Raw genomic sequence first — 12,278 nt, 5'->3', positions numbered from 1 at the left:
CAGAGAGTAAAAACTGTAGAGAAAGGCAGACCTGACTAATCCAGTAGGTTGCGGTTTCTACCTAGTAGGTCACAGGTTTGATATGGGTACCACTCAGTAAGGGTGTGCAGTTTGAGTGAAGCAAATCAACATTTGTGTCTTACTATGTGGAAATTTTTCCGACAGCTTGCTTCAGTTATCTAGTAAACGAAGATTTCATGTGTAGGACACGCTTACAGCAAACAGTCAACATAATGCAACTTAGGGACACAAATATTTCAGTTAGTTATTTTACAGTATTTGAGGGAGTGACACTGCACGTCGCCATAGACCAGAAAGCAGATTTGTGGAATGTAGAGGTGAGCGTGTACAAATAGAGAAAAATTAAACCATCCCACCTAGTCAGATGTTAGCTCTGACATGCCTTACATGCCCATAGCGTTCTTGTTGCACATGAAATGCCTCCATCATGGGGATAAAACTATTGTTCATGTAGACTGCCAACAAAACTGTGCCAAGTGATGACTAAACCACCTAGTGCTTCCATCATTCATTTGACGTTCATTTCCTACCCCGCCCATTACTTTGGTTTAGATTAGTTCCTCAAAGTGAATTCTATTAGGCGAGTGTCACAACTGCCCACCCTAACGGACCCCATACAAGCTGAGCTCTCACTAGCAGGGTCCAAGAATCTATCACTGGGTAGACTGTTGTAGCTCCTTCGTCACTTAGCACAGTTTTATGAGCAGTCTAAGTGAACAATGCTTTTATCCACATGATGGAGAAATTGCAGATGTTAACTGCTATCCTCTTCAATCGAAAATTCATTTTAAGACCACATTTAATAAGGAGTCACCATATTACACCCTGGGATGGTTGTAACAAAGCTTTGCTTTCTTAATGAGTCATGAGTTTTGACACTTTAGACATTCACTTTAGGCTCTAGAATTCAGAGTTAAGCTAATCTGATAACATTTCCATTGGTTATACAATTGATCAGTTTACAACTTCAATGTTGGTATATCCTACATCGTCTCTAGCCTTATGCAGTGTAATTATCACTGTACATTAGACCTATAATGGTGGTTGTGTTGTCTAATAAAAGAACCTCTATACAGCTAATATGACCCTGAGGCATTTTCATCGCTTCTCAGAACAAAATTTTAATCGATTTTTAAAATTTTGGAGAATTTCTGTAAATTTCTTTACACTAACAATGTACGAGTGTAGCTAAAGCTGTTGTTGCTCCGACTACAAAATATTACGACTCTTCAATATTTGACTGAATGTCCAATGGCCGACTACATGAAGGACATCAGTTTGCAGAAATGAGGAAACAATATGGTCGGCAGTCTTGTTTTCTGCAAACTGATTCATTAATTCAGCGCCTAGATACTGATATCGTGACAGCATAATACACACATCAAAAAATGTTTTGCATCACCCCAGTTTCCAGAACTCCTTTTGTTTTCTGCAAACTGCCAAGTTCTATCTATCTGCATAGCTATTCCATAAAATGTAACAAGTACAATTTTCTTCCTTCTTTAGGATTGGGGTGGCATATGTATCTATCGTGAAGTGCTCCTTTTCGTGACCTAGTTGTCTACAGAAGTACGATACGTTCTGGTATCGGCTGTAGAATTCCTGCAATCTGTAGTTACAAAGACTGCCAACGGGGGCAGTGTGGGTGCTGTCAGCAATGGCGCCTGTCTGTCCAGAGTTGCTACAAGCGCTCATCTGACGATATCTGGATAGGGGAATGCACAGAAGGTTGAAAGAAGGGAAATGTGTAAAGTAGTGAGATCTGCCAAGGCATCCCATACGTGGTGGTATTCAACACTGTCTGTCACATCGTAACATGTTTCATGTCAGCAGCATTACAGCCAGATGAAGATCATGAGATTTGAGATTGAGCTTTGCTTCTCTGTAGTTAAACAAGAACTGCTTTTACAATTACAGATGACCAGCACATAAGGTAATGCGAATTATGCTACCAGTATGACACAATAATAAAATATATGAACTATTCCATTATTGCAGCAGACGCAGAAATAGATACCGTCTTATATCATAGAAACATATTCTTAATTTTTAATCTGGAAATTTGGCTGTGTCCTTTTCTTTTATAAGAATTTAACTGATTTTTATTCTATTGACGATGATGCTTCAGCTGCATTATGACATAGGACCATGAACAATTATCATTATAACAGTTGTAAGATTGTGCTGTATAGAATTGCTTGTCTAATCATTTGTGTGTCAAGTCTGTGTGGCAGGCACCTTGCATGAATGGCTGCTTAACCCCAATTGCCTCGCACACCACAGAATACGAAGTCTCTGATAATGGGACCACTGTATTTGAGTCCTACTTAAAGGTGAGTACAAATGATGGACTGCAGTATTCACCTTTGCATTCTTTATTTAGAACAATATCAGACAGATGCAGAGAGTCATTTCAGCATTATTGCAGAGATGTTTGTTGAACTGAATCCTTCACGATAGCATCTCCACGAGTTGCTGCTTGCCGTTCTGCCTGGCGATGACACAGGGTTCGTGCCCGTGTGCGTCCCTGGCCTCAGTGTCAGCTCCTGCATCGAGCAGCACGGCCGCCACCTTTGTGTGGCCGCATCTTGCTGCACAGTGCAGCCCAGTGCAGCGGCGTGTTCTGCCTGCTGTCCCCGACATCCACCTCTGCTCCACCTTCCAACAGACATGTTACTGCTTCCAGTTGTCCCCTCTCAGCTGCCCAGTGCAGAGCAGTTCACATGTCCTCGTCCCTCGCCCCCACTTTCGCCCCTGTCGCAAGAAGCACCCTGAGCTCCTCCACCGCCCCCTCCTTAGCTGCCTGGATCAGTCCTCGGCTAATCTTCTTTCCAGGAAGGCTCCTGCACAAAACATAAAAATTCTCCCACCTTCCTGAAAACATACACTTAATAAAGAAAACATACAACCAAAAATGTATACATATGTCCAACAACGACCCTACTATATTCCCCTTCTATGATACGAAACTCGTATATTAAGGTATAGTGGTTCTGTCTTCAACCACTATCCATTAAAAGTTTGTTTATGCAACCTCTCAAGATTTTCATCTGTCAAATTCCGACACGCTGATTGCTGTAACTAATTTTCTTTCAACTTGGGGTGCTGTTTCTTAGCAGTCATTATATCCGCTACAATAGATGCTTCAGGAAGCTTATACTAGTTCTCAGTGAAACTATCAAAGATTACACACAAAACAATTGACATTTACATGTTAAAGACTTTCCTGACGTTAAAGCAAAATCCTTCAAACCTCTTATTGGTATATTTGGTGGCCTTTATCAGCAAATTTCGCCAGCTTCTGTTTCACATAAAAGAAATTCATCGAAACGTTTTACATGTAACAATGGCACCTAATCTACTACTTCTCCATCGTGTGTGTGTGTGTGTGTGTGTGTGTGTGTGTGTGTGTGTGTGTACAACTGAAGCCTGTAACAGTGTACAGTCTTCTTCATGAACATATTTGAAAAAACGGGGAAACACCGACACACACACACAAAGTGTCACTTGTATCTGACAAGTTCACTACATTCATCCTAGAAAAGGATACATATTGTAAAATACGTGTGACATGCGCTGGTAACTAAAATGTGGCAACTTCTGGACAAACAAAGCAAATAAATGATATGTACTTTTCTTATTCTGCAAAGAGATTTATTACAACTTATCAACATAATATTCATCTTCCATATGCCCAGATCCATTCTGATAAAATATCAGATGCGCACTAAAATGGTAATACGACTGTTCCAGTTAAAATAAATCCATGAAATGGAATGAAAAATTAATGAACTCTTACATACATCATGTACTCTCGATGAATAAGTTTTTTTGAAAATTTATGTAACATTCCATAACCAGTCCTATTGAATAATGAGGTAGAGAATGTGAATCATGAAAAAGTCTACAATATTTAACAGCCTGCAAATCGTGTTGACCCCCATAGTGCTTTACTAGGTCCACCAATGGTTGTGCTGGTTGTGCTAGTGGTGGTGGTGGTGGTGGTGCTTGTGCTCTACTGCCTACCTCTATTGTGTCCACTGGTTTACAGGGAACAACAGTGACATTTACTACATAGTAGCAATGTTGCTACTTCATTTTAGAACACAGAGTGCACAGAGATACCAAAATCAAGTTAAAGCATCATGGGACTGTGAATGAATAGACCCTGTTGTTTGGAATCCGAGGCTATGGTAAAGAGCAACTAAGTCGCTTCATCTATGTCTATATGTATACCATAAAATGACATGTCATGAGTAAAGACAAAACGACTCATTTTTGCCTGATCAACTGACGTAATAAAACCATTTAAAATATTTACAAATACATTGCAATAGCACTACTAATATCATAAAAGAGCTTGGATCCCAATTCCTACCAAATTTTTGCAGTTTCTTAAAATGTTTGTCCGAAAGACTACATGCGCGTCATGGGATAAATAAGCCATGGAAAGGGCCATCAGTATAGTAAACAAGAATGGAATCGGCTGATTGAGAGCAGCCAGACAATTTGGTGTATCACAGGTGACTTTCAGAACGCATGCCACAAACGAAGGGTCAGAGGTTTCAGACTACATTTGACGAGGGGTTTATGCAGGATATAGTGTCCCAAAGGAACTAGCTTACTAAGCCGCAAAACAAAATAGTATCTCTCAAAAATGTAATAAGGACTGACTGACTGACTGACTGAATGGATTTATGCCACACAATCCTGATTTATCTTTAAGGGAGCTGGAAGCTGCTACTTTGGCTCATGCAATGGTATTTAATAGAGTTCAGGTTAACAGATTTTACACGCTATATGAATGTCCTCAATAAAGAAGGAATTTCACCAGCATGAATTTATCTGTACTTTCATGTGTGGACATGAGGCAAAAAATTTTTGCAATGACTGGAGAAACAAGTGGGGGTACTTACAATTGTTGAAAGGAGGTTGCACATTACAACATTAGCGTGCATGAATTCTGCTGCTAGCTTTATACCTCCAGCTTTACTCTACCCCTGAAAAAACCGAGAGAGCAATTAACTGATGGAGTACCTATAAGAACTCTAGAAATAGGGCCAGAAAGTGGATGAATGGCTGGAGAAATTTTTCTAGTTTCATTAAGGTAAGCAAAGAGAATAAAGTGTTTATCACTGATGATGATTGCTGGAATCTCAAACATGTTCAAGTGCTGAAATGTGCCAATGAAAATGGAGTTTCTCTATTTTGCCTACTATCCCACTGTAATTGCCAACTTCAGCCAATACACGTTTGCATTTTTGGGCCCAGGAAGACCCATTATAATGAAAGTTTCAAACCTCCTAGAAACACACCCAACGTCACCCAGTGCCAAATGCGTTAGCTCTTTGCCACTGCATAAGGTATAGAAGCATGTGTGGTTAATACTAAGAGTGGATTTCCTAAGGTTGCTTGACTCACTCCAGGTCACACTGTTGCTGCCCTCTCGTTCGCCTGCATCACTTAGCTAGCTGAAATGTCCACACGCAAAAAGGGAGGCTAAGTCAAGGGAAAGTGAAAGTACCACTCAAGCAGGACTGGGCTTCAGCTCCTAGTCAGCAGAATCCACCCTCTTTTGCGCAAGGCTAAGTATGCAGAGCGTGTGGGTGCCTGGGCACCATTGTACCTCGCCGCCATCACTGAGTACCTAGCAGCTGAGTGCTTGAGCTGAATGGAATCGTAGCCTGCAACAATAAGACATATGTCACCCTGCACCACTTGGACCTGCAATCTGCAACAATAAGATGCGCAACAAGCTGCCCTCTGACATCACCACAGAGGCTTTTGTCCTGCCCAACATCCAAGCAATCCTGTTGCCAAAGGAGAGTGAGAAGAAGGCATAAACGGCGGCCGCCTCTCTGGCTCATGGGACACACAGTGCTGCATGCTCCCTGTATGCAATGGGCTCGGCCGGCAGCTTGGACGAAAACAATCTTCGCCTGTACATAGTGACCAAAATTCACATCCACCTAAGTGTGACAACAAATATCCCAATTTTCCTGCATGTTCACATGTTTTACAGAATATTTCACCATCTGAAGAGGAATACTTCCACAAACAGCTTTGAGACTTGTAAAAGATAGCTCTAGATGACTCAAGGCACCATTTGATGAAGTATTTCCAGTTTGTGCTGCAGTACAATGCTCATTAAAGAAACGTAAAATAACTCTGGTTTCTTCTGGCTTTCTGAGTAGCTGTACCAACAACAAGCTTCTAGAAGAGAAAGTGCACCAGTGAAAATTAACTGAGGATTGACAGATATTTCGACAAGCTTGCAAAAGAATATAGTTAAGCAGATAACTCTATAACTCAGATCTCAGTGCAGATGATGACTGTGTTTGTATGTACTGCACTATCTTCTTCCATTCAAGACCAGGGGAATCGTGCATTAAATATACTAGATGTAAGGTATGGGCTCACAGTATGCTGATATCCCAAGTACAGTTATGAATTTTTTCAGACCTTAGAAACATATGCATTGATATGTATTAAACCCTCAAGAGGTTTTGGCTTAGGGTGTTTACTTTTTCTGAAAATTGTGCACTATCTTTTTGTCCCTATTGTAAGTATAAAATGACACATGAGCATAGTTTCTTGTCTTAATTTTTTTCTTAGTATTGTAGTTTCATGTTTAATGATTTCTAATAATTTTTGTGGACGTCCTGGATTTTGAAGTGTTTACATAATAAAAAATGATTAAATTTTTGAATAAAAACAAAACATTAAAATAGTGTGTCATTTCTGGAACTGTTCCCTACAGCATTACAGGTCACTAAGGAACCAATAAAAAAGGAAGTTCTGGAAAAACAAAGCAAAATGGTTGCTGGAAAAGTGTGAGCATTCAAGATCAAGAGTAAGAAAGGAATTCTGTTGTTAAAAGCAGAGCAGAGCAAGGTTGGAAACAGTATAGTGAAGACCTCTATGAGTGAAAGGAACTATCAGATGACATGACCCAAGAAAAAAATGGTCATCAAATAATAAAACATAGGGGACTCAGTATTAGAACTTAAGAAAAGCTTTGGAATACTTGCACACATACAAGACAATCTGGTTGGATAATATTACTTAGGAATTTCTATAACTTTTGGTGAAAGTGACACCCATACGACTGTTCACGTTGGTTGCACAACCTATGACAAGGGACATACAAGCAGACCTTCAGAAAAAAATGTCATGCAGATACTATAGAAGCAGGAAAAGGCCAATAAGTGAAGAGTTCCACACAATCAGCTTGACAACTCATGCATCCAAATTTATGACGAGAACAACATACAGTAGAATGATAGGGAAAGTTTAAGATCTATTATAGTCTGATAAGTTTGGATTTAGGAAAGATAAAGGTCTCAGAGAGGCACTTGCACTTGGTAATGGAATCAATATTTACCAAAATTAAAGGAATGGTCATTGGATTAGTCTACCTTTAGGAAGCTTTGGCAGTGTAAAATGGTGCAACTCGTATAAAATCCTTAAAAATAGTTTAATAAATAGGGGAAATGCAGGTAACATGTAGTTATATACAATAATCGACAGGGAAAAATAGGAATGGAAGAAAGAGGAACTAATTCAAAATATGCTAGAAATGGTTCACCCTTATCGTTTAAAACGAAAATCGAGGTATCACTGCTGCAACTGAAGAGATTCAGGAATAGAATTAAAATTCAGAATGAAAGGATTTCATGATAGGATTCGCTGATGGTATTGTTATCATTAGCAAAAGTGAGAAAGAATTACCAGAGCGGTTGAATGTAATGAACAGTCTAATGAATACAGCATTAGGATTTACAATCAAAAGAAAGATGAATGTATTGGGTAGTAGTAGAAATGACAACGATAACAAAGTTATGAAAATTAAGGACCACACTAGCAACAAACATAGACATGAGGGACAATGAAAGTTACTCCAGCAGGGTAATACGACATTCCTCAGAAAACAAGACTACAAATACCAAACACAGGCCTTAATCTGTAGAAGAAGTATCTGAGAATGTACATCTGGAGCTGAGTAGTGAATGAAAATGAATCGTGCGCTGCGAGAAAAGCAAGAAAAGAGAATACCACATTCAGAATGGGAGGCTATAGGAAGATGTGAACTGATAAGAAAGGAACTGTGGAAGTTCTCTACAAAATAGGTGAGGATACTCATATGTGGGAAACTGACAAGAAGAAGGGACAGGGTAATAGTATGTGAATACATCAGGGAATACAGCCATGGTACTACAGGGAGCAGTATTGCTACTCTCATGTGAAGAAACTCACGTTCCTCCCCCCACCCCCATATCTCACATAAACGTAGGTGGTGCTATCAGCACTAAATTTCTTGGAACAGCCAGAAAAGTAATCTATAACGGTTACAGTTTCTGCTCTGTATGTGTGTCAATGCTGGGACAGGCTGTTATGCAAAACTGCAGCAGCGTGACCAAGGTGCTCCATATCTTGAGGAGCTCAGGCAGAAGAGGCCTTTCCCACTTTCTTCTGATTTGATTCTTTAAGATCGTGTTTATTGTTACCAGTAGGTATTTAATTCAGAATTCTAGGAAACTTTCTCCTCTCTCATTCTTTCCAATAATCTTATATTGTCTCTTAACTATGTCTTTTTACCTTCCCCTATTACAGCAAACTAATGATTATTAGATGTTTCTCTCTTTTTACATCCAGAGATACCTATTCACTATTGTTGTATACTCTCTTACTGTCAGTTGGTTTTCTGGGAGTGACAATGGCTTCCTAACCCGAATTATTGTTGCTATTGTTTTGCTAATTATGACACAAATAAATCACTGAACTCTTCAAAATTACTCCTGGGTTGCTATTCAGTGCTGACCTTTTCCTCAACTTCCTCATCCTGTTGATATCATCACATTCCTCTAACATGTCATCCTTCTTTCCATTTCAGTTCGCTGGTCACGTTAAATCTAGATTCAGGCATCATATTTTCTTTTTCATATTTCCCAGCCTACCTACAATTCCCCCCTTTCCCCCTCACCACTCCAATCGAGGATCTTTGGGACTACCTCGAGTGTGCTGTTCATGCCATGGATTCTAAACTGAGAAGCCTAGTGCAGCTGGCCTGTCTGTACCTTCCAGAAACTCATTGACTCTCTTACCACATACGTTGTGCTGCCAAAGGAGCTTATTCAGGCCTTTGACAGGTTGTCACATTAATGCGATTAGATAGTGATGTGTTCCGAAAACAGCTTCTTTAAAGAAAATGTAGAGCAGTTTTAATATATTTCGTGTTTCAAACATGAATTTTCATGTCATGCTAACCAAACAAGAGAGAATCAGGCTGAATAATTAACAATAGGGGCTAGAAGTTAATTATCAATGATCTAGGGAGTGCAGCCAATTTAACCAAAAGAGAAAATTTCTAGTAAGTAAACAGCACAAAGTATTGCATAAATATTTAAGTCTAGCCAAAAATTTTATTAGCTATCAGAAATTCAAGGGAATATATAACTAAGTGGTGTAGAACAAATGGAAGTTAAATATCAGTGACTCTTCAATGTTCAGGTTATCGGAGAAGGTACAGCAGCAGCAATGGGTAGAGTAGGGAAGGCCGTCAGCAGCACCCTAACTGAATGAAATCCTGTGGTAGTCACTGGAGAGTTTTGTGAAGATACAGAAAACTTGAAAGACAGGCAGACAAATATGACGCCTTTTCATCAAGGATGCAAGCAAAGCATGTTGACCACTAAACCCCTTCTGTGGGAGTGAGTGTTGCATGTGCTCTGCATGATGGCTAAACAGAGAGAAACAATATGGGGACACTCCAAACTGTATGGGAGCACCCAGAGCTGCCGTTAGACCTGGGTTCTTATCCTCTGAGCTGGTCACAGGTTGCATGCATAATGGTCAACCTCACATGGGTGCACAGACGCTCACTTCACCTTTTCTGCGAATCATCTATACAAGCCATTAATGAGAAACAGTTTCATCTGCTGTGCCTTAAATGTAGTTAAAAAGTTTTCTTGTACCGTCTAAAGACAGTAAAGGATTGTGCTGAGAAAATTATTTTCAGATTGTAAACACCGAGTTGGGAATAGCAATTGCTCTGAGTATCTACTTTACACGAACTGATTTCCTCAGGTCTATATTAGCTACATCATCAATCGAAAACTGTAAATATATTGTTGCTCAACATGATCTGTGCTGCAGTAGGCTACTTTGTACCAGGTGTTGGTTATGAGTGACACACTTAGTCCTCATCTTTTCTTGTGTTTACGCAGCGTGACACTATTGCTAGGTATTTTACTGTGAGTAGCAGTTGCAGAAGACACACTGAACCGCTTTAAACTCTACTTTATGCAAACAGGATTTTAGTGACCTGCACAGTGCACAGAATGAGGCCTGAGGCACAGCTCATCTTGGCCCCAAACTAGACACATCACTGCTTCGGCTTATGTGCTCAGCAACGCATCTTTGTGCCCACAGCAAAATGACTGATGCTGTATACAAAGGGTTTGTACCTTTGTTGAGATACCTGATGCAGAAAGCTATAGGGCAACGTTTTGTACACATGCAATTTAACAGTGACAACAAATAAGGAGGGACTGTTTAAAGGTCAAAATGTTTGAAGCTACGAAAACTTGGGCTATTTCATGACATGTGCTGGTAAACACTGTTAAATTTAGAGATATGTCTGAATGTGACAAAACTGCCTATTGGCTTCTGTCGCTGGTTCTTTGGCCGATGTTTGTCTGATGATTTTACTGATGTTACGGCAGCATGAGTGGCTGGCATTGTCAAAGCTTCACCCTCCATTGCCGGTGATGAACTGGAGCCGAGCTCACAGCCACAGACCATATGTATCTGTTGCACCAATGTCTGAGGGCTTTTCCGCGGTCATTTCCGGTGCAGTTGTACTCTTGCTACCTGCGACGGTCGTTCGCTGCATTACAGGAATCCAGGATCCGTTTACCTTAAGGCTTTCCGCTTTCTTGTTGAAGCCATTCACGTGTTTTTATATTTCTACAGCTTCTCTGAATAAGCGGCTGATTTCTCAAGCTGGCCCAACCTGCAACGTCTCTTATGTTCTTTCATCCTGGTAATGATTGATCGTCCAGTCATCCCGTCTGTGGCAGCGAGGTGGGCTCCAGTTCACCACTGGCAGTGGTGAAGCTTTGACAATGTCAGCCACTCGTGCTGGCGAAACGTCAGTAAAATCATCAGACGAACATCGGCCAAAGAACCCGAGATATAAGCCAGTAGGCAGTTTGCCAACAAGTGGCGACGAAAGCCTTAAGAATTCCCTTTCAATCTGCCAGGCAACAAAAGTATTCTGAGGTACCAGCAAATGGCTGTTGTAGGCATCAATGAAGCTGCATTTTACAGGACAGAGACATCTATACAAACTCAGTGGCAAACATTATAGCCTTGAACACACACACACAGACACAGGTATGGGGACAGAGTTTCACACTTAACAATGGGAAATGCAGGTGATCATCTTGTGTCGCAGTTACCTGGTTTCTGTTAGTGGCCCACCGAGCAACTGACTCACTTTGACCACCTCATCAGGGTGGTTGAGGACCGCATCGGCCCAACCCGCTGTGGCAAACACCAGCGAGTTGGCTTTTATGAAGGCGACAGCGACCTCTGCGAGGCTGGGACAGGAGTGCCTCACTGCCAGCACCGCTGTGCGCGCCGCGTTCTCTGCTGACAGCTGACTGGCCAGCTGCTCCTCACACTGGACCTTCAGCCCCCACACGCCGTACCTGTCTGCAGCTGCCAGGAGTTCTGGGGCCATGCGGGGCACCTCGGGAGCACGGAGGGAGTACATGTAGGCCAGCAGCTGGTGCAGCACCGGGCCCTCCACGCTGGGGACTGTGACCACACTGCTGCTGGCCTCCGGCGTGTCCTGGCAGAGCATGGCGGCGAACACGGGGCTCCCGCCTGCCAGGACGGCCCTGTGCGCCTCCAGCCGCGTGTCCCCGGCCACCAGAGTCACCGTGGCCCCTTCCCCAGCACCCGTAGCAGCAGCCTCTTGCACCTCCTTGGCGGCTGCCATTGCGAATGTTTCTGAAACAAGGCATCACTGAACAGCCATTTGCCCTTACACAGCACCGTAAATTCATGTATTAGGCATACGTGATCTGTGCTCAGCAGCAGCGGGTAAATATCGCCTATTACATGTCAATCACAACTGCATGACATCCTTCCCTAGCCATAGGTGATAGCCACGTGTCTTCAACAATACAATAACAAACACCCGTATTTCTTACAAGAAGTCGACAGAAAGGGGTGATGACACTATTTCT

The 12,278-nt window shown here is 41.6% G+C and overlaps 1 protein-coding gene across 1 annotated transcript; it reads right to left on the bottom strand.

Moving 5' to 3' along the window:
- Positions 1-2,629: 2,629 nt before the first annotated feature.
- LOC126443343 (speckle-type POZ protein-like) lies at positions 2,630-12,036 on the bottom strand. Its single transcript, XM_050090938.1, has 2 exons — positions 11,484-12,036; positions 2,630-2,864 (listed from the first exon to the last, which is right to left on the bottom strand). The coding sequence occupies exons 1-2, from the start codon at positions 12,026-12,028 to the stop codon at positions 2,741-2,743; spliced, it is 669 nt and encodes a 222-aa protein (XP_049946895.1). The 5' UTR covers positions 12,029-12,036; the 3' UTR covers positions 2,630-2,740.
- Positions 12,037-12,278: the final 242 nt, after the last annotated feature.

The sequence above is a fragment of the Schistocerca serialis genome, unplaced genomic scaffold, assembly GCF_023864345.2.
Source record: "Schistocerca serialis cubense isolate TAMUIC-IGC-003099 unplaced genomic scaffold, iqSchSeri2.2 HiC_scaffold_1458, whole genome shotgun sequence".
NCBI lineage: Eukaryota > Metazoa > Arthropoda > Insecta > Orthoptera > Acrididae > Schistocerca > Schistocerca serialis.
The sequence above is the reverse complement of the archived record's forward strand: the minus strand, read 5'-3'. Positions and strand labels throughout refer to the sequence as shown.

Excerpts from the sequence above, each read along its gene's own strand:
- LOC126443343 (XM_050090938.1), bottom strand. The coding sequence starts at position 12,028 with ATGGCAGCCGCCAAGGAGGTGCAAGAGGCTGCTGCTACGGGTGCTGGG. Across the intron at positions 2,865-11,483 it reads GGGCCACTAACAGAAACCAG|GAGCCTTCCTGGAAAGAAGA; the intron begins GTAACTGCGACA and ends TGTTTTGTGCAG.